Below are 12481 nucleotides of genomic sequence, written 5' to 3'. Positions count from 1 at the left end.
ATGTTGTCTCCAGTACCCAGCCCTGACCCAGGCATGAATGTCCCACCCATTGTTTGCAACCCCTAGATGTCACCTTTACCCCAAGTCTTCCTGGCCAGACCCTGTGTCTTCCTAGGGAGAACTTGAGGGGCCATGAGCCTGCCTGGCACTAGGTCCCACCTGGCCTCCATTGTCCCTCTCTTCTCTCTACTTTAGGGGATCTCACTCTCCCTAGGAGGAGAAAGCCACAACACTGTGCCTGAGGGTAATAAACTATGCAGGTTTGTAACCAGAGAGCTTTCTTCTTTCTCCACTGCTCCCCTGCCTCCGTGGGGCACCACCTTCTAAGAAGCACCCACTGTGGGCCAGGCGGCATGCCAGTTCCCAGTTCCGTGGTTCTCTGCCTTCCCCCACCTGACAGAGAGGTGGTTTGTGCTTGCTTGCTGCACTCCCACGGGCTGGGGCACAGATAAGATAGGCTGCAGCCTGTGTGCAAATCCCCTGGGTGCCAGGCACTCCACCCGTTTATCTCCTGCTCAGGAAGCCTTGTGGGATGCCAGTGAGGGAGAGTGATGTCACCGAAGACAAAACATTGAATTCACTGATATTTACCCTAAAACAACAAACTGTTTGCCACCTTCCCTAATTTATTTATAGCTAAGAATTTTTGGCCACAGGCCTGACAACTCTGAGAAATGCAGAACGGACACCGAAAACCACTGCCTTCTCCCAGAAGGTTCTCTTGAAAGCACAGGAGGTGGATATCACCATATTATTTCCCCCCTTTTGTCCCCACATGAGGACACTAGGTCTCGGGGCAAGAAACTTGCCCAAGGCCACACAGCAATGAAGTAGAGGAGCAGGGACTGGAGTCGGGTAGACGTGGCTACGAGCCTTGCTGGGGTCACTGAGAAGTGGAGCTGCTGAGGGACTGGGGGACAGTGGGGTGGGGTGGGGACGCTCCTTTTCGGTAAACTAAAGATGATAGTTTTTTTCCCATGAGGTTGCTGTGAGGATTAGATGAGACATGCGTGGAAAGCACTTTATGTAGTGAATGCTAGCACACGGCAAGTGCTCAGGAAACAGAAGTGTGTGGAATAAAAGGTTGGGTTTGTGTGGATGCTGGGCTTGGAGGGAGCCGATGCCCAGCAGGGCCACCACCCTTTACCGCTACCCTGTTGGACATGGGTAAAGATGCTTCGAGTGGCCCTACGGCCCCTCCCTGGAATAGCTTATTTTCAAGGCAGACACTGACTGGATCTGAGAGGTGCTCAACCATGGGGCTCACCTCCCTTCTGGCTGTGCCTGTCACCTCACCCAGCAGCTTTGTGAGAAATCCCAGTGTTTCCCCTTAACCCATCTCGCTGCATACTCAGCTCCTTCCTTCTGGAACTGGCCTTTGCTGGCAACTCAACATTTTGCTTTGTTTTCTGTTGGTTTGCTTTTTGTCCCATCTGAGGTCACAGTTTCATTCCTAATTTGGCCTCTCTCATCTCTCCTGACCCCTCTTGATGCCCTGGAACCCAGAATGGGGATAGGAGGAAAAGCTTCTCTGTACTTCTTGTCATCTCCTAGCACCCTGTTCTCCGTGGCTCTCTACGCTGGTGTTTTGTGACACTCTGCACTTGCAGGACTGTTCCTGCTGTCTGGAACAATCTCTTTCCAGGTCTTATCTTTATCTCCTTCAGGTCTTCGTTCACATGTGACCTTCCTTGACCACCATATTTGAAGTTGCGCACTCCACCCTCAGCCGGCACTCCATCCTCCTTTCCTGCTTTTTTTTTTTTTTTTATCACCCAATCTATTTTATTTGTTTTCTGTCCTCACCCATAGAATGCACACCACACAAAAGCAGGCGTTTGTTGGTTTTGTTCACGTAGAGTAGTGGTTGGCATGATGTAAGTGCTGCATAAATATTTGTTGAATGAATGAGTAAGCATCACACCAGCCTCATGCACCCCCTGGCCTGGTAACACAGTGCCTGGCCAGCCCAGGGGCCTGGCAACCCAGCCTGTCCTCAGATCTGAGACGGAACCCAGCTTCCAATGCTTCCTGATTGTTCATTTCCAAAAGGTAAAAACCCAAGAAGCTGCACCCCGTACAGCCAGAAGAGTGGAGGTTGGGGATTGAGGGCGATGTGCGTGCTCTGGGCAAATGGGGAAAACAGAATGGGAGGAGGGCAAAACGAAGAGCTAGGAGCCAACTTTGGTTCATTTATTCCTTGCCTTTAAGTGGAAAATCACTGTGGAGGTGGAGGGAAAGTGGGCTTGGCCTGTGGTGGCCAATGGAGAGAAGAGTTGGAGAAGGGAGGCGGAGAGGAGGGGGAAGAGGAGGAGAAAGAGGGAAGAGGGTTTCAGACACTCCGCCCAGTTTGGCTCACCTGTGGTTAAAGGTAGCCCTGTGTGCCCTGTTCATATGCTTGTGAGTGTGCGTGCACGTGTGTGAGAATTCACAGGACTCGGGCTCAGGGGGGTGTGGGTGGGAGGAGATAAGTCCATGACTGTGTGTGGAGGCTGCCTGTGAGTATGTGTACCGAGGACTGGGGATAATGGGTGCAGAGAGGTGTTCGTCCTGTGTGCGTAGGCATCTGTGTGTTTGTACATGGCTCCGTGGAGAACAATATGTCCCATTCCTGTCTCAGCAGCTGAAGGAGGCCTTTGAAAGCTTGGCACAAGGCCCAAGGAGCAGTGGAACAGGGAAGAAGCTGGATGATAGGCCCCCAGGGAGGGAACAATAGAGGGCCTGGGATTATATTTGTTGAAGAAAAGGCTAAAAGGGTGAATTAATAACTGTCTCCTTGCAAAGAAATGGGTTGTAGCCCCAGTGGCCAGGGAGGTAGATTAGGAAAAAATGCACCGTAGTTGCATCTAGAGAAATGTAGGTTAGACAAGGAAAAATGATCCTCTTGACTCTAAAGGTTATTAGCCTCTGGAATCTCTTAAGGGTCTAGAGGAATGTCTTCAATAATAGGACAAATCTCTTCTTCTTATGGAGGAAAATGGGCAGTTCTGCCTGGGAATGCTCATATAGACACTCTTTTTTTTCATTCATATATTCATTAATTTAACAATTATTGAGGTTCTACTTTACATCAGGCCTTATGGGAGAAGTGGATTATTGATACACGATCTCTTTGCTCAAAGAGTACATTGTTCTATAGGGGAGACAAAACACAGATAGGAGCCACGATAATTCAGGAAGCCAGTGACATGTGCCTTGGGAGAAGGACAAATGGGGCTCTGTGGGAGGACAGCTCACCAACCTCCCAGTGCTCTGGACGCATTCCTGGATGGTGACTGGCGATGATGTCATGGGGAGCTGAGGCTACATACCTCAGGGGTCATCTCCCCTGATTAGCCCAGGGGAGTGGGCAGCCCGTTAGGAGGGTTCCTCTGGAGACAGGAGCAGTCACCGGCTCTGCGGCCAGAGGTCAAGTGGCAGGTGAGGGGGCTATTCCTTTCCTGCCTGGGGTGGGGTTGGGCAAAGAGGTCAGAGTTAGGCTGAGTCAGGGTGAGCTCCAGGGATCGGGCAAGGACAGATCAGCATCACTGGGGTGGGAGGTAGGTGGAGTTGGGAGGTTATATAACCCTCTCTTCAGATACTGGGGCTGTCACATTGTTTCACCCCACTGTTGACAAGACCTGAATTTTGAATTGGGTTTCCATTAGAGAAATATGGCTCCATGTGGTACCAATCCATGATGATGATGATGATAATGGTGATATTCACTACCATTTTTCTGCTAGTCACAGCGCTAGGAATTCTACTTGCATTTTTCTATTTGTTTTTTCATTATTTCAAAAAATATTTCTTGAGCAACTATTCAGGGTGAGCCGTCTGCCAGGTGTTGGATGATACAGAAGTTAACAAGACATGGTCTGTATTGTCCTGGGGGGAGCTGGAAAAGCAAGGAGCCAGTTATAACACAGTGTGATATGTGGCATGATAAGGGCAGTCTGGGTGCTGTGAGAACCCAGCCTTCTGGGGAGGGGCATCAGTGAAGGTTTCTGGAAGATGGTGATGTCTGAACTGAGTACTTAAGGATCACTAGAAGCATGAGTGGGAGGCCAGTGATGGTGAGGAGGAGAGTGTCTTAGAAGGGGTGTGGCATGTGCACGGGCTGCAGGTGAGAATAAGCAGGACTGGACCATAGAATGCATGTGTTTAGAGGCATGAGGGGTGGGTCCTGAGAAATGCAACTGAAAAGGGAAGTCGGGGCCTGATCATCAGAAGAGCTTCAAGGTCAAGTTAACAATTTTGGACATCTCACTGAGGGCATGGAGAGCCATGGAAGGATTTTGAGCAGGAAAATGAAGAGTTGAGGGTTGTGCTTTATTCAGAAAGTTCCCTTAGGCTGCAGGTTGGAGAATGACCTAGGGTTGAGGAAGTCTGATACAGGCAGACTTAGGAGGTTATTACAGGAGCCCAGGCTGAAGAGTGGCCTGGGTGGGTTCAGGGAAGGGCAGTGGGGATGGAAAGAAGAGAATGGATTTCAAAGTTGTTAAGTACTCTTTGATTCACTGTGGAGAGTGAAGGAGAGGGAGAGGGGTCAAGAAGGACATCCTTCTGGCTTTAGCAACTAAGCAAATTATGATATCTGTCACTAGGCTAGGAAATCCAGGAGAAGGAACTCAACACCATCACAAAATGTTATTCTCTTCCATTTTAGAGATGAGGAAACTGAGCCTGAGAGAGTAAAAGTAACTTGCTGAACCCAGTTAATGGACAAACTGAGGTTTGAACTTATGACCACAGAAGTCCAAGCTATCGCCTGGCCTACCATGGGGCTCCCCTGTGAGGTGGCTTTCCCTGGGGCCGGGTTCAGCCTGCAGCTGGATTGAGCTGCATTCTTTCTGTAAGCAGAGGCCCAGGGCCACAGTGGAGGAAGGAAGAGGTCAGGCTTGGGAAGAGGGGCAGGAAGTTCAGCTCGGCAGCAGCCACCTCTCCGAGGCAAACAAAGATCTGGATGCTTCAGATGGGAACTAATGGAGGGTACCTGAGGTCCAGCCCCCGGATCCTGTTCCTTGGGGTTTCTACCCTCAAGGCTCAGATAGCCCAACTTTTACCTTCAGTAATAAAAGCTACCACTGACCTCCAGGGCAACACCTGAGAGTTGGTTAGGGTTAGGGTTAGGGTTTTAAGGCATTAGCATATCTATTAATTCCAGAGAGGCTTGCCACCTCTTGGGAAGGCTTTAGTATTTTTATACTTTTTGGGGAGAAGAGAAAAACTGGAGCCTAGAGACTGTAAGTGATTTGTGCAGGATCCCAGAGTTCTCGAGAGTAGAAAGCACGCCTTACGTATCTTCATGAGGCTCACGGTTCTCAGAACAGATGGTGCCAGGCCAAGAAGGAGCTCAGTTAAAGTTCATGGTTTTAAATTGGTTCTACACGTACTGGAATCCGTGTCTCTAGATTCCTGGTTACTCAGCTGATGTTGAAAGTACCCAAAGTAAAGTACCCCTGGAGATGGCATAGGCTGTAGACTCCAGTGGGCACAGGATGGTTGGGATACCCTAGGCCTGAGCCTATATCTTCTTCTAATCCTGCCACAAGGAGTCCCAACTTCTTGAAACTTGTTCTATTCTCTAAGTGAAGTTCTCAGACTGCTAGCGCTGGAATCTCCTGGGATGTGGGTCTCCATGGCCATCTGGTCATGGAGACACGAGGCCCAGCAGTCACTGAGGGATGTGGCTTCGGCATGGGCAGGGCTGTGGCCATCTTAATCCCCATTGTACACTCCCTCTTTCCCTTCCGTGCCTTCTCTAGCATGCTGCCCGGTAGAGTAGGCTTTGAACAAATAAATGTGTTCAATGGATTTTAAAAAAATGAAATGCAGATTCCAGTTAGACCTATGAGACCTACAGACTGAGAATCTGTGGCAGAGCTGGTGGGAGTGGTATCCTGAATTTGCATTTTAAACAGGCTTCTCCCATAATCCGTAGGCAGCACTATCCTAGGAGATCGGGAGAGAAATTTTTCCAGTAAGAAAATTGAGGTCTGGTAGGCCCTGGCCCGAGGCCTTGAACAGGAGCTGGCCCTACCCCCTACCCTGCACTGTTTGGTGACTGTGGCTAAGTTGCCAAGGGAACCAGGCTGTGTAACTTCCTGGCTTTGGTGGTTTTCCCCCTCCTTGGCCTTATCTCAGCATCCGCCACCCAGTCCAGGGCCCGTGCTGGTCACGTAGAAGGGGAAGCTGGTGCCAGGCATGAGGAGGCATGTCCAGGACACCAGGGCAACGCAGACCCCAGGACCTGGGGTGGGCAGGAGGGTGGAGATGTGGTTTCTGAGAAGGCAGGGAGGCCACAGATTCCTTAATGTCTTTCTCCTGGGTCCGGGAGATATCTGCCCAGTGGTAATGTGGGGAAGGGGCGTGGGGACAACATGGGGCTTTCTTTGTCATTAGTCTGGCATTTCCCTTCTCATTCATGCCTCATCCCCCCCTCCCTGGGTGTGCTCTTCTGGCCTGTGTGCTCTCCTCTCCTCTCCTCCTTCCTCCCTCCCTTCTCTAGACCCAGGGCCCCCAGCCACAAGCACCCCACAGTAGTTTTCACTCCCACTCCCACCCTAACATGCCTGCCCCAAGCTCCATCTGCCCTACTCATTCTCCTTGGTTCCACGTTTCTTCCTGCCCCACGGGGCGGCGGGGGGAAGGGTCTCGCAGACTGTAGCAGGAAGGCTTGACCTGACTGTCTTCAAGAATAGGAAAGAGATGGAAGTTTTGAAGAAAGCAGGAACACAGAAAATAGTTTGAGTAAGATCATGCATTTAAGTATTTATTTATGTTTGAAGCCCAACTTTGATTTAGAAAGAATTTAAGGCAGTTTCGAGAGTTCAAGGAAGAAGGGGACAGTGAAATAGCCTCTTAGGCGTCCATGCAACTTGGAGGGTTTATGATCTGATTCCTGACGGTGTTTCTATTACACTAAGGACAAAGAGCCCCCGTATTCCCAGGCTCTAGGTGAAAGAAAAGGGAAGAAAACAGCCACACACTGTGCAAATTGATTTTTGAGCCTGGTCTTATCCTCACACTACCTCTCTGTGGGGCGATTTTCCCATCTCACAGAAAAGGAAACAGGGCCCAGGTGGTTAAGCAAGTTACCCAAGGTCTCTCAGCTCTAAGTGGCTGAGCCAGGGTTCAGACTCTGAAGAAAAGTCAACACTTTCCTTCTTCACTGTGCTCCCCCAGGGAACACAAATCATGGGAGCGCGTCTTCGAGGCTGTGTGAGATGACATTATGGAGTAGGACCCAGGTCTAGAAGAAATGATGCTTTACTGAGGACTAAATGGGCATAGCGGGATTCCTTTCACGGGTCGCTGGGTACCCTTAAAATGGGAACAGCAGCTGTACAGGGGAGTGAGGGCCAGAGGAAGGTAGGGGACCTCTGTCCTGGAGAACTGCCAGGAGTTAGCAAAGGAGCTCAGAAAAACACGAGAAAAACAGACCATCACTAACACGCACTCAACATAGACTCTTCCACAGGGATGTGGAAACCCCTTGTCTCACTCTAAACTTGCGGTTCTGCTCCCCCCATCCACTTCCTTCCCCTCTTCTTTTGCACCAGCTTAAGCTTCTCTGACCCCTGTGCTGGGAATAGGAGGCTCCTAAACTATTTCAGAGGAGAGAGGGCAGGAGGAAGGAGCAAGAAACAGGGAACCAGTCTCCCTTCTCCCTGTTCTTAGACAGGAGACATGCTCAAGTGAGAGGTCAGACTTTTCATTTTAACCAAACAGTTCTGCTGGACCTTGTCTCCCAGCCTCCTCCCATTTGAAATGTGCTTATTCATTACAGAGTCAAAATTTCCTCAGCCAGTGTGGGGAGCATCTCAGAGGCCAGTGAGGTGACCAAGTGCCCAGAAGACTGCAACACCCGTTGGAGGGGAGGAGGAGGTGCCAGGATCAAGGCCAGCCCAGGATTGCTGGGCTGTGCTCCCAGTTGGTGCTCAGCTCCTCTCCTGGCCCTGGGCTCCTTGCCTCTGGCGACAATCAGGCTTTATTCTGAGATTTCTCTGGGAGCAGCTCCCCTAGGGCTTCTCTGGGGGTAGGAAAGATCAGGCAGCCTGAGGTGCGGTCAGGATTGGGCGGAGAATCTGGACCTGCCCTCTCCCTCCAGCATCTTTAGCCTCTTAAACCTTCCCCATTGTTTTCACTCCCCCCCCCCCCCACAGTAGCTTGCTGGGCAGTGGGAATGGGTTGAAAATGGGACAGAGCACAAGCAGGAAAGTGCAGTGAGAGCTTGGGGATCAAGGTAGAAAGAAAAGGACTCCAAAGAAGCATGAGTAGAAATGGGAAGAAAAAGGAGGAAAAGATGAAGAAGAATAGTGAGGAAGGAGTGTGCAGAGCTTGGCTAAGGTTGGGAGGTGAGAGTAAGGGCACCCCCACCCCTGCCGGATATGGCTGCGCTTTGGAGCCAAGTTTTGCTGAGAAGGGAAAGGTTGCCTCCCTACTTATCGGGGGTGGAGGCTGGTTTTGTGAGGCCTGAAGCTTATGCAATTTTGAGAACCCCATTTGAGAAAAATACAATACAAAATTCATTATAGAAGTAAAGATTTATTTGGAATAATAAAATAAGTCATTACAAATTATAAATTTAAAAAACTGGCAAATACTATAAACATCCTAATCTCTAGAAGAGTAATATAATATTTATATGAATTAACTGCCTGAAGCAACTCTAAAATACAGTTTGACCCTTTTTGCCTGCATATGTCTCTTCATATGACAATGATTTTATAATATTATTTTCTATAGAGAGAATAGAAAGATAAATCAGTCTTTCTTCTGGCATGGATTGATCAACAACTTTATTATTGATACTTTAGAATGTTTCTTTCTTTTCGAAGTTTGTTGCTGTTAAATCATGTTACTTTTTATGATTGCTATCCAACTGGGGAAAATTTGTATTAAATTTCTCACATGAGTTGTACAAATAATATTCAATAATTAATCTTACGTATTCCTTGAATTGATGGCACTGATTTACCATTTTGTCATAGGTTCTCATTTTAACGTACTAATATGAGTTTTATGCAATGTCTACCAATGTCAATGTTTCATGTCAAATCAACAAGACATTTAATATTTTCCCAATGTGTTCGTGGAATTGTCTTTTGTTAACTGGATTACCAAACAATCCAAATGCCTATTTCTTCTATTCAAAATTTGTCTATTTCTCTTATTGAATCACAGGCATAGCTTGTTTTATTGCAGTTTGCTTTACAAAATGAAGGTTTGTGGTAGCCCTGTGACAAGCAAGTCTATTGGCACAATTTTTCCAACAGCATGTGCTCAATTCATGTCTCTGTGTTACATTTTGGTCATTCTTACAATATTTCAAACTTTTTCATTATTATTATATCTGTTATGATGATCTGTGATCAGTGATCTTTGATGTTACTATAAGAATTGTTTTGGGGCACCAGAAATGGTGCTCATATAAAACGGTGAACTTAATTGATAAATGTTGTGTGTGTTCTGACCGCTCCATGGACTTGCTGTTCCCCCATCTCTCTTTCTGTCTCTCCTTGGGCCTCCCTATTCCCTGAGATGCAACAATATTGAAATTAGGCCAGTTAATAAACTTACAATGGCCTCTATGTGTTCAAATGAAAGGAAAAATCACACCTCCCTCACTTTAAATCAAAAGCTAAAAATTAAGCTTAGTGAGAAAGGCACGTTGAAAGCCAAGACAGGCTGAAAGCTAGGCCTCCAGCACCAGTTAGCCAAGTTGTGAATGCAAAGGAAAAGTTTTTGAAGGAAATTATCAAAAGTGCTACTCCAGCAAACACATGAATGTTAAGAAAGCAAAACAGCATTATTGCTGATATGAAGTAACTTTTAGTGTTCTGGATAGAAGATCAAACTAGCCACAACATTCCCTTAAGCCAAAGCCTAATTCAGAGCAAGGCCCTAACTCTCTTCAATTCTATGAAGGCTAAGAGAGGTGAGGAAGCTGCAGAAGAGTTTGAAGCTAGCCGAGTTTGGTTCCTGAGGTTGAAGGAAAGAAGCCATCCCCATAACATAAAAGTATAAGGAGGAAGCAGCAAGTGCTGATGTAGAAGCTTCAGCAAGTTATCCAGATCTAGCTAAGATCATTGATGAAGGTGGCTACACTGAACCACAAATTTTCAATGTAAATGAAACAGCCTTCTATTGGAAGAAGATACCATCTAGGACTTTCATAGCTAGAGAGGAGAAGTCAGTGCCTGGCTTCAAAGGACAGGCTGACTCTCCTTTTGGGGCTAATGCAGCTGGTAACTTTGAATTGAAGCCAATGCTCATTTATTATTTTGAAAATCCTAGGGCCTTTAAGAACTATGCTAAATCTACTCTATCTGTGCTCTAGAAATGGAACAACAAAGCTTGGATGTCAGCAAATCTGTTTATAGCATGGTTTATTGTATTTTAAGTACACTGTTATGCCCTACACAGAAAAAAAGATTCTTCTCAAAATATTACTGCTCATTGCTAATGCATGTGTTCACCCAAGAGCTATAATAGAGATGCACTAAGAGATTAATATTTTCATGCCTGCTAACATGGCATCCATTCTGAAGCCTATGGATCAAGGAGTAATTTTTACTTTTAAGTCTTATTATTCAAGAAATACATTTTATAAGACTATAGCTGTGATAGATCCCTCTGACAGAACTGGGCAAAGTAAATTGAAACTTTCTAGAAAGGATTCACTATTGTAGATGCCATGAAGAACATTTGTGATTCATGAGAGGAGGTAAAATATCAACATTAATAGCAGTTTAGAAATTCCTGCTAGTGTAGTGTAGTGTAGACACATTGCCAAGGGCCCTCCTACCAGCCTTCAGCGAGGCTCAGGAAAATGAGAGCCTTTGTTAGCTTTGAGGAAAATTTAAACAAAACCCTGGGAAGCCATTGCACGGCACTCTGTCATCCTTTCCTTCCTGCCTCAATTTAATTTTGAACTTTTTCTTCAGAGGGACTGGGCTGAGAAAAGAACACAGACTTTGAGTTTGGACAGTTATCTCTGTTGGCCTTGGTTTCCTCTTTGGTTTTGGGGGTACTAACTACCTCATAGAGATGTGGCTGTGAGAATTGGGTGAAAAACCTATGAGAAGCATCTTATCCATAGCGAGCCGGTTACTTCATCTTTTCTCTCTGGGCTGCAGGGAAGGGGGCTGTGATGCCAAGGCTGAATGCGGAAGGTGCCAGAAACGGAAAAGTCCCTTCCCTCAGTCCCAAGCCACCCAAGGACTGTGCTCCTCTTTGGGCCTTCCCTTCTCCTCCCTCATCTTGTTCTCTTAAGGATCCCAAAGGGAGTAAGGGCTGGGAAACCTAGGGAAGGAATGTGCAGCCTGCTGGAGTGAGTCCTCCTAAAAGCAGCAGGAGGTGACCTTGTCTCCCATTCCCCTGGGGCTTGTGAACAGCCCTCAATGCCCAAGTTGGAGTAAGCTTCAGAAAGATGGGCTGTGAGGATTTGGAGAAAGGTTTGGGAGTGGGAAAGCAGCTCACAGACTTGAAGAGTCACCACCAAGAGAGCTCAGCTAGTCTGCGCTGGAAGGAGAAAAATGTCCTTGGTCGGGTGGGAAGGCTTAGTGAGGCCTGGAACTTGCAGTCTTCGGGGGTCAGTTCAATTCTGTCCCTGCAGGCTGAGAGGTACAGGTGCCAAACCAAATTAGAAAAATCATAAAACTCCTAAACTTTCCAGAACAGTGTTTACAAACTAGCGTGTGTTAAAAGGCAGGTTCCCCAAAGCCAGTGCTCTAGATTTTTGACTTAGTTAAATGCAGGGCTTACATTTTTGTTTTTAATAAGCTGTCCCAGGTGATTCTAAGCTGGAGATCTGAGACCCACATTTTAAGGAAGTGCTCCTGAGACTGCACACACATCCTCAGGGCTGGAAGTTCTTTCTTTGGTCTAGTCCGACTCCCTCCTGTTGTGAAACTAGTTTTCGGTCTGATCCTGCTTACTTCTCTGCAGATTAAACTCATTGGGTTTGGCTTGGCACCTCATGGCCACTGGGGCAAAGGTAACTAAATGAGGTCTCAGGGGAAACCCCTGGGCCTGGCTGTTGGGGCCGCTGACAGAACCCCCTGGGCCCACGGTAGGCCTTTTACAGTTCGGGTCCTGATCAAAAATTTCAGCCAAAGCCAAACTGAACAGTAGGGCGTGCAGGGGCGGGTCAACCTAGAGCCACGGTTCCGGCTCCAGCACCAGCGGGAATGGTTAGAGGGAGGAGTTCCGGTTCCTAAACCTTCAGCACTAGGCAACCGCCCTCTGGGGCTGGGAGGGGCGGGGCCTGGACCAGAGAACGCGGGCTCTTGGTTGCTATGGTTACGCGTCAACACCCAGGGCCGGGGTGGTGGCGCCGGCGGCCAAGGCGGCAGAGGCTCTGAGCCTCTCAGACGTGCGGCTGAGATGGTGAGGCCCTGGGTGGTGGAGGAGAAAACCTCGGTTGGGGGCCCCATGTGTCCTGAATTGGGAGGGAGTTCGGAGCGGGGGAAGTGAGAGTCTGGGGGAGGGCAGA

The 12481-nt window shown here is 48.0% G+C and overlaps 1 protein-coding gene across 2 annotated transcripts in view; it reads left to right on the top strand.

Annotated features, from left to right (window-relative positions):
* The first annotated feature begins 1938 nt into the window (after nt 1-1938).
* CFAP45 (cilia and flagella associated protein 45) overlaps nt 1939-12481 on the top strand; it is a 36092-nt gene continuing 25549 nt past the window's right edge. Inside the window, exon 1 of one of the 2 annotated variants that reach the window (XM_045547063.1) lies at nt 1939-2052. Coding sequence is in view for 1 of the 2 variants with exons in the window: in XM_045547061.1 (XP_045403017.1) it covers nt 12373-12375 (3 nt within the window). In the remaining variant the exon portion in view is untranslated. Of the gene's footprint in view, nt 2053-12299; nt 12376-12481 lie in introns of those variants that run through there. The other variant, XM_045547061.1, reaches the window with a different exon arrangement.

This window comes from Lemur catta, chromosome 3 (genome assembly GCF_020740605.2).
Source record: "Lemur catta isolate mLemCat1 chromosome 3, mLemCat1.pri, whole genome shotgun sequence".
Classification (NCBI taxonomy): domain Eukaryota; kingdom Metazoa; phylum Chordata; class Mammalia; order Primates; family Lemuridae; genus Lemur; species Lemur catta.
This window is presented reverse-complemented; position numbering and strand designations above follow the sequence as displayed.